Source organism: Palaemon carinicauda, chromosome 7 (genome assembly GCF_036898095.1).
Source record: "Palaemon carinicauda isolate YSFRI2023 chromosome 7, ASM3689809v2, whole genome shotgun sequence".
In the NCBI taxonomy this organism is placed as follows: Eukaryota; Metazoa; Arthropoda; class Malacostraca; order Decapoda; family Palaemonidae; genus Palaemon; species Palaemon carinicauda.
Window position 1 is genome coordinate 40,978,657 of NC_090731.1, and position 19,050 is coordinate 40,997,706.

Sequence of the window (19,050 nt, forward strand, 5' to 3'; positions counted from 1 at the left end):
GTAAAAATTTACTACGTAGTAAGGAATTGCCGTATATTATTGATTTTTTTTTCATGTTTATGTGTTAGAAAGTGTGCCTTGATGGTTGGGCTAACACGTGCATGTCTTTTTTTTTTTTATCTGAGATGCCGTATATTAGAATGTTGGGCATTTTTCCGCGAGTGCCCCTTTTTATTTGTTTTGCATTTTTTTGCTTAGTCATGTTACCGTAAGGAATTGGCAAGTAGTGTCGCAAAACTTATATTTTTATAGTGTTGGAAAGTGTTTCTAGATGATCTGGCTACCCATGCCTATTTATTTTTTTGCCAGATATGGCGTATATATAAGTATGTGTTCGATTTTCCTGTGATTGCCATTTTTTCGTTTTTTCCCATTTCTTTCAAAATTACTACGTACTAAGGAACTATCACAGAGTAATATTTCATTTATATGTTTATTTGTCGGAAAATGTGCCTTGATGGTTTGCCTAGCACGTGGCTGAAATTTTTTTTTTCTGAAATGCCGTATATTAGAATGGCCATTTTTCCACGAGTGCCCCTTTTTATTTGTTTTGCATTTTTTTGCTTAGTCATGTTACCGTAAGGAATTGGCAAGTAGTGTCGCAAAACTTATAATTTTATAGTGTTGGAAAGTGTTTCTAGATGATCTGGCTACCCATGCCTATCTTCTTTTTTTAGCCAGATATGGTGTATATATAGGTATGTGTTCGATTTTCCTGTGATTGCAATTTTTTCGTTTTTTCCCATTTCTTTCAAAATTACTACGTACTAAGGAACTATCACAGAGTAATTATTCATTTAGATGTTTATTTGTCGGAAAATGTGCCTTGATGGTTTGCCTAGCACGTGGCTGAATTTTTTTTTTCTGAAATGCCGTATATTAGAATGTTAGCCATTTTTCCGCGAGTGCCCCTTTTTATTTGTTTTGCATTTTTTTGCTTAGTCATGTTACCGTAAGGAATTGGCAAGTAGTGTCGCAAAACTTATATTTTTATAGTGTTGGAAAGTGTTTCTAGATGATCTGGCTACCCATGCCTATCTTTTTTTTAGCCAGATATGGCGTATATATAGGTATGTGTTCGATTTTCCGGTGATTGCCATTTTTTCGTTTTTTCCCAATTCTTTCAAAATTACTACGTACTAAGGAACTATCACAGAGTAATGATTCCTCTAGATGTTTATTTGTCGGAAAATTTTTGTTTACTTTTTTTTGATTGAATATCATCAAATTTTTTTAGCTAAAATATTATATTGTTTTACATTTTTTTTTTTTTTTACGATTTTATTTCCCTTCAAAAAAATTTTTTTCGGTCAGAATTTTAATTTTATAGTCGTAAAATAATCGACAATTATCCAGCAACCCACCATACAATTTTTATGCATATCCAATAATAATTAGATTAGTAAATAACACCTTGAAATTGACATACCCTTCCTACATTTCAATTGGCAGATTAGGGAGTCTGAGTCAGTGTGGGGCGGCCATTTTGTGGACATATCCGAAGCGTAAGCTGCCCTATCTATATATATTCTTGTTCCCTATAGAATTTGTGATATTTTGGTATATTTTTACCTGCATAAATATCATATTATATATTAAATATATGTATTTTTTTACGAAATTTCTAAGTACTCAAAAAATTACCTTTAGATATGGCCCCTGATATAAATGTAATTTACAAAATAATGAAGATTTTTTTACATATTTCTATTTTAGGATAACATATGTTTATTCCCTAAAAAAATTAGCCACTTCCTATTTCATTTGGGTACCCAAAAAAATTCATGAAATTTGGACAAATTCTTTTGGCCAAAAAAAGTTACCCTTTTTTTCTCATTTCAGATCTTCACCTCCATGGGTCTGACTTCATCCAAAATACATCAAGATGTGTCCTAAACATTCAAGAATCAATTCCTAAAAGGATTTGTGTATATATGTATAAACTTTTTTTTTATGAATTTTTATGTCAGGTCTTTTTTTTTCTACTTAATTTTTTAAAATATTTATAATAAATAGTTTTTCTGCAGATGAGTAGTATTTATCTTTACAGTTGTTTTAAGCATTCATTGAAGTTTTTTTTGGCAAAAGAAAAAAGGAGGTTACTGCAAAAACTGATTTTTCAAGAATTTTTTTTGGCGTCGGGGTCGTTCGCGTCCGAGTATACCCTAAAGGGGTGTCCGAGGAGCGTACCTATCCAGGGTAAAGTAGGAAGATCTCGTCTGCTGACCAAGATGTATCCTTACTTATTATGTCCTGTATGGACAAAGCCATCCGCGATGGCTCCAATGAGCTCGCCTCCACCTTTACGTCGGGAGTCTTGAAGAAGAGAGAAACCCTTTGCTCTTCCCTTTCAGCAGGAGTTACTCCCTGTCAAAGATCGGAACTGCTCTTTGCTCCCTTATCGGCTGCCTTGTTTCCACAACAGCTGATTAAGGACATTGCTGCTTCTCTTGTGCAGAAGGACACACATGACCTGATGGCTTCTTCTGCTCGCAAGGGAGCTCCTTCTTCATCCTTTGTGGTGAGACCCAGAATCGAGACTCCTGCGTCTAGGTTTATCCCGCCCTTTCGTGGCAGAGCTCCCAGCAGGGGAGGCTCTCGTGCCGAGGGAAAGAGAGGTAAGAAGAGAGGAGCCAAGTCCTCCCGTGGCAGAGTCTGACTGCCCACGTCCTCAGACAGCGGTAGGGGCCAGACTGAACAACTTCTGGCAGGCCTGGGAGAAGAGGGGTGCAGACCAAGAGTCTGTTCTGTTGCTCAAGGAGAGGTACAAAATACCTTTTGTACGCAGACCTCCTCTAGTAACAGTTCCCATAGACCTCTCTCCCAGGTATCGAGAGGAGTCAAAGAGACAAGCTCTACATCACGAAGTGTCTCTGTTGCTAGAGAAGGGAGCGGTGGTGAAAGTCTCGGACCTTCAATCACCGGGGTTTTACAACCGTCTCTTCCTAGTCCCAAAGCATACAGGAGGTTGGAGGCCAGTGCTAGACGTCAGTGCGCTCAACGTTTTTGTTACGAAAACAAAATTTACGATGGAGACCACGAAGTCCGTCTTAGCAGCGGTCAGAGAGGGAGACTGGATGGTCTCTCTCGACCTGCGAGATGCGTACTTCCACATTCCTATACACCCGTATTCCCAACCGTTTTTGAGGTTTGTTTACAGGAATGTGGTGTACCAGTTCCGAGCACTGTGCTTCGGCCTCAGCCCTGCTCCTCTCGTGTTTACGAGGCTCATGAGGAATGTGGCAAGATTCCTTCATCTATCGGGAATTCGAACCACCCTGTCCTTGGACGACTGGCTTCTCAGAGCATCGTCCAGTCATCGCTGTCTGCAGGATCTCCATTGGACGTTGGGTCTGGCGAAGGAGTTGGGACTTTTGGTCAACTTAGAAAAGTCCCAACTGTTTCCATCCCAGACGATTCTATATTTGGGGATGGAGATTCGCAGTCTAGTTTTTCGGGCTTTTCCGTCTGCCACCCGAATAGAACAAGCCCTGCTCAAAGTCCGACTCATGCTGAAAAGAGAACGTTGTTTAGTAAGGAGTTGGATGAGTCTCGTAGGGACTCTGTCATCCCTGGAGCAGTTTGTCTCGCTAGGGAGACTTCACCTTCGCCCTCTCCAGTTCCATTTAGACTCTCACTGGAACAAGAGCAAGACTTTAGAGGCTGTATCAATCCCGGTCTCCGAACCAGTAAAAGCATGCCTGAACTGGTGGGACAGCAACATCAGTCTGAGAGAGGGTCTGTCCCTAGCAGTCAAGAACCCAAACCACGTGTTGTTCTCAGACGCGTCGGATTTGGGTTGGGGTGCGACTCTGGACGGTCGGGAATGCTCGGGTCTTTGGACCTCAGTTCAGAAGAGCATGCACATCAACGGCAAGGAGCTATTAGCAGTCCACTTGGCCTTGATGAATTTCGAGAGCATTCTTCGAAACAAAGTGGTAGAGGTCAATTCAGACAACACCACAGCTTTGGCGTACATCTCCAAGCAAGGAGGCACTCACTCCCACACGCTGTACGTGATCGCAAGGGACCTCCTCATATGGTCAAAAAATCGAGGCATCTCCCTGTTGACAAGATTCATCCAGGGGGACTTGAACGTCTTGGCAGACTGTCTCAGTCGGAGAGGTCAGGTGATCCCCACGGAATGGACCCTCCACAAGGACGTGTGCAAGAGTCTTTGGGCGACTTGGGGTCAACCTACCATAGACCTCTTTGCCACCTCGTTGACCAAAAGGCTCCCAATCTATTGCTCACCAGTCCCAGATCCAGAGGCGATCCACATAGATGCGTTTCTACTGGACTGGTCTCACCTGGACTTGTATGCATTCCCACCATTCAAGATAGTCAACAAGGTACTGCAGAAGTTCGCCTCTCACGAAGGGACAAGGTTGACGTTGGTTGCTCCCCTCTGGCCCGCGAGAGAGTGGTTCACAGAGGTACTTCAATGGCTGGTAGACTTTCCAAGGAGTCTTCCTCTAAGGGTAGATCTCTTATGACAGCCCCACGTAAAGGATCTTCATCAAAGCCTCCCCGCGTTTCGTCTGACTGCCTTCAGACTATCGAAAGACTCTCAGGAGCTCGAGGTTTTTCGAAGGAGGCAGCCAGAGCGATTGCGAGAGCTAGGAGAGCTTCTACCATCAAAGTATACCAGTCGAAGTGGGAAGTCTTTCGAGACTGGTGCAAGTCAGCATCTGTGTCCTCTTCCAGTACCTCTGTAGCCCAAATCGCAGATTTTCTCTTACATCTGAGAAATGTTCGCTCCCTCTCAGCACCCACTATTAAGGGCTACAGGAGCATGTTGGCTTCGGTCTTTCGACATAGAGGCTTAGATCTTTCCAATAATGAAGATCTCCAAGATCTCCTTAAGTCTTTCGAGACCTCTAAGGAACGTCGTATGGCAACTCCTGGATGGAACTTAGACGTGGTCCTAAGGTTCCTGATGTCAGACAGGTTTGAGCCATTACAATCAGCCTCCCTGAAGGATCTCACCCTCAAGACACTTTTCTTAGTGTGCTTGGCTTCAGCTAAAAGGGTCAGTGAGATTCATGCCTTCAGTAAGAACATCGGCTTTTCCACAGATAAAGCCACATGTTCACTTCAGCTTGGTTTCCTGGCCAAAAATGAACTGCCTTCTCGTCCTTGGCCTAAGTCATTTGATATACCTTGCCTGTCAGAGATCGTAGGCAACGAACTTGAAAGAGTACTGTGTCCAGTTAGAGCTCTTAAGTTCTACTTAGCTCGCACTAAGTCTTTACGAGGTAGATCTGAGGCCTTATGGTGCTCAGTTAAGAAGCCATCATTGCCTATGTCAAAGAATGCTTTGTCATATTTTATCAGATTTTTAATCCGAGAGGCTCATTCTCACTTGAGTGAAAAAGACCTTTGCTTGCTTAAGGTTAAGACACACGAAGTAAGGGCTATAGCAACTTCCGTGGCCTTTAAGCAAAATAGATCTCTGCGAAGTATTATGGACGCGACCTTTTGGAGAAGCAAGTCGGTATTCGCGTCATTTTACTTAAAAGATGTCCAGACTCTTTATGAGGACTGCTACACACTGGGTCCATTCGTTGCAGCGAGTGCAGTTGTGGGTGAGGGTTCTACCACTACATTCCCTTAATTCCAATATCCTTTTAATCTGTCTCTTGAAATGTTTTTAATCTTGTTTTTGGGTTGTACGGAAGGCTAAGAAGCCTTTCGCATCCTGGTTGATTTGGCGGGTGGTCAAATGTCATTTCTTGAGAGCGCCCAGATTAGGGGTTTGATGAGGTCCTGTTGTATGGGTTGCTGCCCTTGATACTTCAGCTCCTGGGAGTCTTTCAGCATCCTAAGAGGATGGCTGGGCTTCGTGAGGAAAGCAGACTAACAAGGCAGAGTAATCGTCAAAGTCAGCTTCCTTACCAGGTACCTATATTTATTTGGGTTTTGTTATATTATAACTGTCAAAAACTCTAAGCATATACGCTGTAAACTGTATTAATACTGGTCTCTACCCACCACCATGGGTGTGAATCAGCTATTATATATTCACCGGCTAAGTTTAATATTTGAAAATGATATTTTGATTATAAAATAAATTTTTGAATATACTTACCCGGTGAATAAATAAATTAAAGGCCCCCCCTTCCTCCCCGATAGAGACCCAGCGGGATGAGAAGAACTGGAGCTGTTTACATGTATATGCGGTATCTGGCCGATAGTTGGCGCTGGTGGGCACACCCGCAACCTTCATAGCGATCGCTCGCGAGTTTTTGTGTTTTTTCTGTCGAGCCGTCCGAGACGTCAGCTATTATATATTCACCGGGTAAGTATATTCAAAAATTTATTTTATAATCAAAATATCATTTTTCTATCTACAAGTTCTATGAGTTCTTCATTTGTCACGTCTTCAGCTTTAAACGTAACAACTTAGAAAGGAATATCGCTAGAAAGGAATATCGCTGAGACGAAGATTCTTTCATTGAGGGAAAGATAAGATTTAAAAACCAATCTTAAAAGAAACCTGTCATCAACCAGGCTTTATTGTTGAGCATCATAATCACTATGAACTTCTTGCTGATTGCTACAGACTGATATTAAGGCAGCTCCTCTCAGTGGGGGCTACCTAGTCAGCATTTCAACATACCATACAGCATTGGTATGCCTCTTTGGATCATTTCCTTTGCGCAAAGAATTGAAAATTCAAAATTTATGTATTTATATTAGATACTGGTACAGCACCTAAATCATATCATGAGCTTAAAAAATCATAAATCAGAAGGTTATTAAATGAGGAGCAATTACAATTAGTATCTATAAATAAGAGAGAAATAATTAATGTATACATGTATAACATTTCTTTTGATAAAGCTGTCTTTTTAACTGTAATCATTGGGTTTGTTTTATGTTCTCAAAACATACCTTGTTCATTCAAAGCCTTTAATTGTAAGTGGAAATAGATGATTATAGAGGTTGGACCCTGGAATGAGGTTATGAAATGGAGAGAAAAGAAGGCAATAAGTTTGTATTTGATGCTGTTTGGTCTGGACATGTAGCCCAAAAATGTTGTTTCTTTGGAAAAAAAAAATATAGGTTCGTCAGTCTCTATGCTCATACAGAATAGACTGATACTTAAGGGAGGTAAGTGTGTAAATACATGAAAAATTAGAATCAATATCAGCCATAACAATTATATACAGTAGAATTATAATTTTTAAATATTTAACTTAGCCGGTGAATATATAGCTGCAACTCTGTTGCTTGACAGACAAACTCTACGGAAAAAACTCGCCAGTGATCGCTACACAGGTTGCGGGTGTGCCCAACAGCGCCATCTGTCGCCCAGATACCCAGCTCTTATGTAAACAAAGACTCAATTTTCTCTCTGTCGAGGTGTTGACAAGACGTACTTTACTCGCCGTTGCTAAACTGGAGTTTTTCACATCTTATTGGTGAAGTACTATATTCTGGTTTTGAGCTTTCGCTGTGCAGGGTTTTTCTTCAAACAAATCCTTGAACTCTTTTTTGTAACGGATTCATTGTTGATGACTTAGATCGTTTTTGGAATTTTCCCTTGACCAATTCAAAATGGCTGACCCTTCACAAGTTCCCAAATTTAGGAAATGCAATGCTAGGGACTGTTCTAGGCGTCTTCCGAAGGCTTCTATCGACCCTCACACTGTTTGTTCCAATTGTAGGGGTAAAACCTGTCAATTGGAAGATCGGTGTGAGGAGTGCGTGGGCCTTTCGGAATTCGATTTTATCGAATTCGAAAAGTACACACGTAGGCTAGAGAGAGATAGAATTAGGAGTTCTTCTCGATCTATTGATGTATCCTCTCCTCATGCCCCACAACCTATTCCTTCCCCTGTAGTGGTTGTTCCTAACCCCCCTCCTAGCACTCAGGAACCATCGATGGCTGACATGATGCGTGCCATCCAGGCTCTGGGTGAGAGAGTTGAGTCCCTTGCAAGTGACCGCAATCAGCTCATGGCGGATGTTAAGGAGCTTAAGTGCCAAAGTGCAGTGGGAAGTGCTAAAGTGCCAAGTGATAGTGTTGTGAACAGTGTTGCGCTTGAGGGTTCGTCTGTTCGTGCCTGTCGTCCTCCTAGTCCGGGACCTCTTGCAAGCTCCCAAGTCCAGGGGAGAAGCAATGTCGTACGACGAATGGATTCGAGAGGCTTTAATCAGCGAACAGACGTTCCCTCCATGGTATCGGGCGTATCTACCCAAGATCGCCCCTACCTACCTAAGACGAGAGAGCCCATTTATACCTCGTCGTCTGAACTTGTTTCTCGCAAGAAACCTTGGACCAAGGTCTCACGACCTTTAAAACGTAAATCGGTCCCTTCAGCACAAGTCCAACATCCCGGTTGTAGTCACTGGGTCAGTTCGGACTCGTTGCTGTCATCTGATGACTGCTCACCGCCTAAGAGAGGCAAAGCGGTACCGCTTCAGACCCTAACACCGTCTGTCGCCGCACCTGCTCCCGTAGACCCTAAATGGGCTTTACTGCAAGACATGCAGTCCAAGCTTACGTCTCTAATGCAGGACTTTCATGCGGAGAAGGTTGATGCCGTACCAGCAGCGAGTGCAGTAACTAGCCTACAACCTTCTAAGCGATCGGTTGTGCGTCCTGTGGACGCTAAGGTAACCTTCTCACGTACACCAGTTGAGGGAGTTCCTCCACCGATGCGTTCCAGTGTGGGCTGCCAGCCGCATGTTGACGTTAAGCGACGCACGGAAGTGGGTGTTGACGTTCTGGACGTTCAACAACCTTCAGAGTTGACTTGTTTTGACGAGGTGCGTCAACCTCCGCAACCCAGTGTGGTTTCTACTGCGCAACCAAGTCAGTCTAGACAGTCTCGGGTAGACGCTGTGCGTCCTCGCGCTACCATGGTTGTTGACAGCTCACAGACTGTGCCGCAGGTCCATGACGTTGCGTCCGGCTCAGTCACGTATGCACCAGTACGACCGAACTCAGCGAACCAGCCGTTACCCACTGCGTTGCCGTTTCCTCATCAGTTCTCGGATGAGGAACTTTCTGATGACGATGTTGCTGCACATCAAGATGAACAACAATCAGAACTGGACGAGCCTAAGTCTACTCAACCCTCTTTGGACTTTAGAAAAGTTTTGGCTATTTTCAAAGAGCTGTTTCCTGACCAGTTGGTTTCTGTGGCTCCTCGTTCTCCGCCTTCAGAGTTTGTCTTAGGCATGCCTTCTACCGCACCTGCCTTTACTAGACTCGTCCTCGCACGCTCGTCCAAGAGAGCTTTGCGGGTGATAGGAGACTGGTTAGAGTCCAAGAAGAGTTTAGGGAAGACAGCATTTGCTTTTCCCCCTGCTAGACTCTCTTCTAGATCGAGCGTCTGGTATGCCACGGGAGAAGTTCTCGGCTTGGGAATTCCTGCCTCTGCCCAGGGCGACTTCTCAAGTCTTGTAGACTCTCCCCGCCGCCTTGCCATGAGACGCTCAAAGATTTGTTGGTCATCATCGGACCTGGACCATCTTATGAAAGGAATCTTTAGGGCTTTTGAAGTCTTTAACTTTTTAGACTGGTGCCTAGGAGCCCTAAGCAGGAAGATCTCTTCGACAGATAGACTTCTTTGCTCATTATGTCCTGCATGGACAAGGCCGTCCGTGATGGGTCCAATGAGCTTGCTGCCTCATTTGTGTCCGGAGTCCTGAAAAAGCGAGAATCTCTCTGCTCATTCCTTTCTGCTGGAGTTACACCGTGCCAGAGATCTGAGCTTCTCTTTGCTCCTCTTTCCAAGTGCCTGTTTCCAGAAGTCCTGATAAAGGAAATAGCCGCTTCGTTAGTGCAGAAGGACACTCACGATCTTGTTGCGTCCTCAGCTCGCAAAGCTCCCCCTTTGCCTACATTATCAGCTAGACCGAGGATGGACACTCCAGCGTCTCGCTTTATTCCGCCCTTTCGTGGCAGAGCCTCCAGCAGAGGAGGTGCTCGTGCCGAAGGGAAGCGAGGGAAGAGGAAAGGATCCAAGTCCTCTAAGGACAGAGTCTGACTGCCCGCAACTTCAGACAGCAGTGGGAGCCAGACTCAAGAACTTCTGGCAAGCCTGGGAGAAGAGAGGCGCAGATGCACAATCTGTGAAGTGGCTCAGAGAGGGGTACAAGATCCCGTTTGTACGAAAACCCCCTTTAGCGACGTCTCCCATCGATCTCTCTCCCAGGTACAGAGAGGAAGAAAAGAGACAAGCCCTGAAACTGGAAGTGTCTCTTTTGCTAAAGAAGGGAGCGGTGGTCAAGGTCTCGGACCTTCAATCACCGGGATTCTACAACCGCCTCTTCTTGGTTTCAAAGAAGACAGGAGGGTGGAGGCCGGTGCTAGACGTCAGTGCTCTGAATGTCTTTGTCACAAAGACGAAGTTCTCCATGGAGACCACAAAGTCGGTCTTAGCAGCGGTCAGAAGGGAAGACTGGATGGTCTCCCTAGACCTAAGGGACGCCTACTTCCACGTCCCCATCCACTCAGACTCCCAACCTTTTCTGAGATTCGTTTTCGAAAAGGTGGTCTACCAGTTTCGGGCCCTGTGCTTTGGCCTAAGCACAGCTCCTCTCGTGTTTACGAGGCTGATGAGGAATGTAGCCAAATTCCTCCATTTATCGGACATCCGAGCCTCCCTTTATTTGGACGACTGGCTTCTCAGAGCCTCTTCCAGTCGTCGCTGTCTGAAGGATCTCAAGTGGACTCTAGATCTGACCAAGGAATTGGGACTCCTAGTCAATTTGGAAAAGTCGCAACTGGTCCCATCCCAAACTATTGTGTATTTAGGGATGGAGATTCACAGTCAAGCTTTTCGGGCTTTTCCGTCGGCCCCCAGAATAAGTCAAGCCCTGTTATTCATCCAGAACATGCTGAAGAAGGAACGCTGCTCAGTCAGGCTGTGGATGAGTCTGGTAGGGACGCTATCATCCCTGGAACAATTTGTGTCATTAGGAAGACTACACCTCCGTCCGCTTCAATACTATCTAGCTTTTCATTGGAAAAAGGACAAGACGCTAGAAGCGGTCTCGATCCCGATTTCCGAAAAGATGAAGTCTTGTCTGACATGGTGGAAGGACAATATCAACTTGAGAGAGGGTCTTCCCCTGGCTGTTCAGACTCCCAACCACGTTCTCTTCTCGGACGCATCGGACGTGGGCTGGGGCGCGACATTAGACGGTCGGGAATGCTCAGGACTGTGGAACTCGAGTCAGAGGAACATGCATATCAACTGCAAGGAGCTTTTGGCAGTACATCTGGCCTTGAAAAGCTTCAAGTCTCTCCTTCGAGGCAAAGTGGTGGAAGTGAACTCAGACAACACCACTGCCTTGGCGTACATCTCCAAGCAAGGAGGGACTCACTCACTGACGTTGTACGAGATCGCAAGGGACCTCCTCATCTGGTCAAAAGGTCAAGACATCTCACTAGTAACGAGGTTCATCCAAGGCAACTTGAATGTCATAGCAGATTGTCTCAGTCGGAAAGGGCAAGTAATTCCAACAGAATGGACCCTCCACAAGGATGTGTGCAAGAGCCTTTGGGCCACTTGGGGCCAGCCAACCATAGATCTCTTTGCAACCTCGCTGACCAAGAGGCTTCCAATCTATTGCTCCCCAGTCCCGGACCCAGCAGCAATACATATAGATGCCTTTCTCCTAGATTGGTCACATCTAGATCTCTACGCATTCCCACCGTTCAAGATTGTCAACAAGGTACTGCAGAAGTTCGCCTCTCACGAAGGGACAAGGTTGACGCTAGTTGCTCCCCTCTGGCCCGCGAGAGAATGGTTCACCGAGGTACTTCGATGGCTAGTAGACGTTCCCAGAAGTCTTCCCCTAAGGGTGGACCTTCTACGTCAGCCACACGTAAAGAAGGTACACCAAAGCTTCCTCGCTCTTCGTCTGACTGCCTTCAGACTATCGAAAGACTCTCGAGAGCTAGAGGCTTTTCGAAGGAGGCAGCCAGTGCGATTGCCAGAGCAAGGAGAGCATCCACCATTAGACTCTACCAATTGAAGTGGGAAGTCTTCCGAGACTGGTGCAAGTCAGTTTCTGTATCCTCGACCAGTACCTCTGTAGCTCAAATAGCTGACTTTCTCTTATACCTGAGAAAAGGACGATCCCTTTCAGCTCCCACTATCAAGGGCTACAGAAGCATGTTGGCATCGGTCTTCCGGCATAGAGGCTTAGATCTTTCCAACAATAAAGATCTTCAAGACCTCCTTAAGTCTTTTGAGACCACTAAGGAGCGTCGTTTGGTTACACCTGGTTGGAATTTAGACGTGGTACTAAGATTCCTCATGTCAGACAGGTTTGAGCCGCTACAATCAGCCTCCTTGAAAGATCTCACTCTAAAGACACTTTTCCTAGTATGCTTAGCCTCAGCTAAAAGAGTCAGTGAGATTCATGCCTTCAGCAAGAACATCGGATTTTCATCAGAAAAAGCCACATGTTCGCTACAACTTGGTTTTCTAGCCAAAAATGAGCTGCCTTCTCGACCTTGGCCTAAATCGTTCGATATTCCCAGCTTATCGGAGATTGTAGGCAATGAACTAGAAAGAGTCTTATGCCCTGTGAGAGCTCTTAAGTTCTATTTAAAGCGCACTAAACCTTTACGAGGCCAATCTGAAGCTTTATGGTGTTCAGTTAAGAAACCATCTTTGCCTATGTCAAAGAATGCTTTATCCTACTTTATCAGACTGTTAATACGAGAAGCTCATTCACATCTGAGTGAGGAAGACCAAGCTTTGCTTAAGGTGAAGACGCACGAAGTTAGAGCTGTTGCAACTTCCGTGGCCTTTAAGCAAAATAGATCTCTGCGAAGTATAATGGACGCAACCTATTGGAGAAGCAAGTCAGTGTTCGCGTCTTTTTATCTAAAGGATGTCCAGTCTCTTTATGAGGACTGCTACACACTGGGACCATTCGTAGCAGCGAGTGCAGTAGTGGGTGAGGGCTCAACCACTACAATTCCCTAATTCCATACCCTTTTAATCTTTCTCTTGAAATGTTTTTAATGTTGTTTTTATGGGTTGTCCGGAAGGCTAAGAAGCCTTTCGCATCCTGGTTGATTTGGCGGGTGGTCAAAGTCATTTCTTGAGAGCGCCTAGATTAGGGGTTTGATGAGGTCCTGTTGTATGGGTTGCAACCCTTGATACTTCAGCTCCTAGGGGTCGATCAGCATCCTAAGAGGATCGCGAGGCTCCGTAAGGAAGACGTACTTAAAAGGCAGAGTAATTGTTCAAGTCGACTTCCTTACCAGGTACCTATTTATTTTGCTTTTGTTATTTTGATAACTTCTAAATGAAATAAAAAACTCTTAGCTCATAAAATGTAAACATATATTACTGGTCTCTACCCACCATCCTGGGTGTGAATCAGCTATATATTCACCGGCTAAGTTAAATATTTAAAAATGATATTTTAATTATAAAATAAATTTTTGAATATACTTACCCGGTGAATATATAAATTAAATGACCCTCCCTTCCTCCCCAATAGAGACGCAGTGGGACGAGGAGAAAATTGAGTCTTTGTTTACATAAGAGCTGGGTATCTGGGCGACAGATGGCGCTGTTGGGCACACCCGCAACCTGTGTAGCGATCGCTGGCGAGTTTTTTCCGTAGAGTTTGTCTGTCGAGCAACAGAGTTGCAGCTATATATTCATCGGGTAAGTATATTCAAAAATTTATTTTATAATTAAAATATCATTTTTGTGCCAGTCTGAACTCTTAAGATGCTTAATGAAAAAATAATTTGTTATTAAATTTCAGTTGGTTTCCATTATTGTACCCAGATTAGGAAAAAGGTCAGATGCACCAAAGATTTGAGAGGGCTGGGTTGCCCATTGAGCTTCACGTTTATATAACAAGCTATCGTTTGTTATAATGTATGGAGTTGCTTGATGGTGTAATTAGATATGGTATATTAAAAATTCACTGAATAAAGGGTCTTTATATTGAGAAGTTTTAGAGTAATCGCACCCTATGTTGGAATTTGTTCCAAGAGACCTGGCATAATTCTATTTTTAACGTAGGATGGTTTTTTGCCTTATAAAATTACTTCTTTTACCTCTATTTCATAGATATTATTCTCATCAGTATCCTTTTTTCATAATTATTACAGATTTTATTTCTTTATATTGCTATACTTTATAGTGACACCCACATTGGTTATTTTTTTTTACTTTTTTCTAAAGAGGGCCTTCAAGTTATACTGTATTGGGTTTGCTATTTTTCTTTCATGTACTATACCTTTATACTTTTCTTTGATATTCTTCAAGGAAAAAAGGATGACTGAATTTTATTTTTTCTTATTTCTTTTGGGGAAATGGACATTGAATTTCCCCATCTCAAGTCCTAGTTAGATTCCTGGCTGTTTGACATGCATGAAAATTTGGGAATGCATATTATGTATAAGTTCTCTAATATTCTATTGCATCAGTAGTAACTGAGTTTTATGTATATAATAGTTAAGCATTTGTCATATGTATTTCATGCAGTTCTTAAAAATACTGTATGTATGCAAAAGGCATATGATAACAACTAGTTAATTATCATAATGAACCTCAAATGATAGCTACTACAATAAGCTGTTTGTTGCCTCAGTTTTTTTTACTGTTTTATAATTACCAGTAATTTATAAATTTTAATTGTAAAGAATAAGATTTATGAAAGTTCAAAAATATTTTCCTGGTTATTTCTTGAAAAGGCCGATTTGAACTTAAAAAATGACTCAGTATGGAATTCTTTAACATGAATTATTATAAAGATATACCTTTAATTTCATTCTTAAGGCACACCTGTATTTTATAAGCTTAACTTTGACAATAACATTTATTTTGAAAGTTTTAAATATAAGGTTTTGTATATTATATTTTGGAAATGCATAAAATGAGGTTTTTAGCGTGGCAGATAATGTTTTCCAGTGATACTTGAATTCTTTTTATAAATTTCGGAGACTTTTGAATGAAATCATTCCTTGTATCAAATAAAGTAATGCTCACATTTTTTTTTCAATTTCAGGATCTTCCAAATAATATGATTCATCAAGTACGCATCAAATCCTTGCCACAAGATTGGTTATGGTGTGAGACATGGTGTGACGATAATTCCAAGAAAAGTGCAAAAATCATTGATTTGGTTAGTTTGTATCTATTGTAAAAACAAGTAGTTGATATTGCAATATGTGTGTGTGTTTGTGTAAAAATCACAGAAGCTATCATTTGAGTAGCATAAATTAGAAAATGGGATAATGCAGGATTAATGGAAAACAGACCTGGGGCTAGATTTAGATTGTAAGTTTAAGTACAGGCAATTAAGAAAAATTCAACAATATTTCTTGAAAACCTCAGTGCTTCTCGCTCAGTGCATTTTTAGTCTTTTACTGTTCATCTTTCTCTGCTACTTTTTTTCTTGCTTTTAACTTCATAGTAGGTAGTAGGTTGGTCAGGGCACCAGCCACCTGTTTAGATACTACCACTAGAGAGATACAGTTTAGGGTCCTTTGACTGGCCAAACAGTACTACATTGGATGTCTCTCTCTGGTTGCGGCATATTTTTCCTTTGCCTACTCATACTCTGAATAGTCTGGCCTATTCTTTCCACATTCTCCTCCATCCTCATACACCTACAACAATGAGATTACCAAACAATTCTTCTGTGCTGAAGGGGATAACTACTGCACTGTAATTGTTCAGTGGCTACTTTCCTCTTGGTAAGGGTAGAAGAGACACTTAAGCTATGGTAAGCATCTCTTCTATGAGAAAGAGACTAAAATCAAACCATTGTTCTCTAGCCTTGGGTAGTGCCATAGCCTCTGTACCTTGGTCTTACACTGTCTTGTGTTAGAGCTCTCTTGCTTGAGAGTACACTCGGGCACACTATTCTATCCTATTTCTCTTCCTCTTTTTTTTAAGTTTTTATAGCTAAGAAAGATTCAATTTAATGTTACTATATAGAATATTCTATTTTAATTGTTCATTACTTCTTTTGTTGTTTATTTTTTCCTTATTTCTTTTCCTCTCTGGGCTATTTTTCCCTGTTGGAGCCCTTGGGCTTATAGCATCCTGCTTTTCCAGCTAGGAGTGTAGCTTACGTAACTAGTATAAATAATAATAAGTTGCACCTGGGTGCTGATTAGCCTCCTAATCACCACACACACACACACTCTCTCTCTCTCTCTCTCTCCTCTCTCTCTCTCTCTCTCTCTCTCTCTCTCTCTCTCTCTCTCTCTGATACAATCCATATACATATATATATATATATATATATATATATATATATATATATATATATATATATATATATATATATATATATATATATATATATATATATATATATATATATATATATATATATATATATATATATATATATATATATATATATATATATATATATATATATATATATATATATATATATATATATATATATATATATATATATATATATATATATATATATATATATATATATATATATATATATATATATATATATATATATATATATATATATATATATATATATATATATATATATATATATATATATATATATATATATATATATATATATATATATATATATATATATATATATATATATATATATATATATATATATATATATATATATATATATATATATATATTATATATATATTATATATATATATATATATATATATATATATATATATATATATATATATATATATATATATATATATATATATATATATATATATATATATATATATATATATATATATATATATATATATATATATATATATATATATATATATATATATATATATATATATATATATATATATATATATATATATATATATATATATATATATATATATATATATATATATATATATATATATATATATATATATATATATATATATATATATATATATATATATATATATATATATATATATATATATATATACACATATATGCTCACTACTTTAAAGTTCATATGATATTCTGTGTGTGTAGAAGTTTGCAAGTTTAATGTTCATGTCTCTCTCTCTCTCTCTCTCTCTCTCTCTCTCTCTCTCTCTCTCTCTCTCTCTCTCTCTCTCTCTCTAATCACTACTTTAAAGTTCATATGATCATCTGTGTGTGTGTAGAAGTTTGCAAGTTTTATGTTCATGCGGTGAAGGGTTACTGAAGCTAGTATGATAGAAAAACTCTAATTAATTCCTCGGTATTAGTTTGATTAAAGAGCTTGAATTTTTTAGTTTTTTATATCATCTATAGATATATTTAATAATTGAGTGAGCATTATATAATCTGAGAAATCATATTAATGTGAAGAAACAGTTACTTATATAGTGGTTATTGAAATTTTATTTTATTTTAAACAATAAATTTGATGATCGTAAATATTGTAGATGAAAGATAAAATAATTGCCCTAACTTGTATCTTAACATTTAAATATAGTATATAAATCAATATTGCTTTGGTGAGTTTTCCTTCAGTATTTACTGCATAATACTGTATAGGACTTATTTTGTCTTGTTTGATACAGTACTTGGATATAATTTTACGTGTTAAATCAAGACTGAATTTTATTTAATTCAAATACTTTTAAAAGTATACTTTATATGTATTTATATTATCCCTTTATCTTTTACAGTGTAATAATCCAATGACAAAGGAAGCCAAATTAGTTGCAGCCCAAAGAATTATTGAGGAATGGAATGAATACGATGATAAAATCAAGGGTGTTCTTCAAGGGTTTAAGGGAATCAAGAGTAATAAATCACAAGGTGGGTATTATTATGTTACATTCGCAAGTAATAATTCAGTGGGTTAAATTTTTGATACCTTTTTAATTCTGTATGAGTGATAATCAAGCATTTTTTATCCTTTATTAACAGTCACATATATTTACAAATTACTGTCAATTTCCTGACAAACTATTTTCTGGGCTCCGAGCTGTGCCGCCCAGTGAAATGCTCCTTTAACACCATTTATAAGGTATATAACTGCTATATATTACCAGAGAAAAAATTGCCTAGGAATGCCAGGTTGAACCCAGCTCAGTCACCTATATAAGGTGTCGATATAATACTGGGGCGTGATAATTCACAACCAGAGGTCTCGCACCATTTAGATATCTCCTCTTCAAAATCCCCGCCATAGCGAGGTGCCGATCAACACTACTACCACTAACCTAACCCACGCCAGTGACGACACTCCTTTATAGCACATCTTTACATGAACTTTTGTATATATTTCTCTTCGGTGTTTTCGTTCATACCTCATTTCTTTGTGCAGATGGCGGATTCCCTGGTCTCTCCATCTAAGTTAAGTACCAGATCTATGAGTTTTGAGCTTTTGGGGGTAGCATTGCCATTAATTTTAATTTTATTCGAGGTTTTATTTTTTCCTCTTGTCAGACCGCTTGCGGCTCCCTTGCTGGCTTGCTACCACCCCCCCCCGCCTTCGCTCGTTCTTAATGTATTACAATTGGTCTTCCATACTGATTGTTTTTTGTTTCGAACCTTATTTTGGAGGTTTTTCTCACCAATTACACCTCATCATTGTGCTTTGGATATTATTTTGATGTTTTGATGATATACTACGTATCATAGTTTTGAACTCGGTTGGCAAGCCTGCCTTCGGGCACGGTCTTGTTGGTTTCGCTACCGCATTAAGTGTTTATATTATTATATTATTGATATTATATATTGATCTTATTAATAATTTTTGCGATTACCATCTAGTCTAGTTATCGCTTAGTTTGAGTGGGACTCTCGCGGGGCAGTTGTTAATTTATTTGTTACTACCGTTCGGCATCTACCCGAGGTAGAAGTTATGTTGGTATCCCTGTCCAGCGCGACGACTCCCGCTCTGGAGGGCTGCCAGCTATTATCCCCCTGCCATTCCCTTGCATCCTTCTCTTACTAATTTTATTTTAAGTTACGCATGCCTATAAACCAGTTCAATGTGTTACATCATTTAACATTGCACATTATTTTACACTATTTTATTGCTCATTCCGTTTTACTTATATGGATCCATCGG

The 19,050-nt window shown here is 40.2% G+C and overlaps 1 protein-coding gene across 2 annotated transcripts in view; it reads left to right on the forward strand.

Moving 5' to 3' along the window:
- The window catches only part of Uggt (UDP-glucose-glycoprotein glucosyltransferase), a 255,375-nt gene that overhangs the window by 213,750 nt on the left and 22,575 nt on the right, over positions 1-19,050 (forward strand). For both annotated transcript variants that reach the window (XM_068376676.1, XM_068376677.1), the window contains 2 exons: positions 15,010-15,126; positions 17,657-17,789. In XM_068376676.1, coding sequence (XP_068232777.1) covers positions 15,010-15,126; positions 17,657-17,789 — 250 coding nt within the window. The remainder of the gene's footprint in view (positions 1-15,009; positions 15,127-17,656; positions 17,790-19,050) is intronic.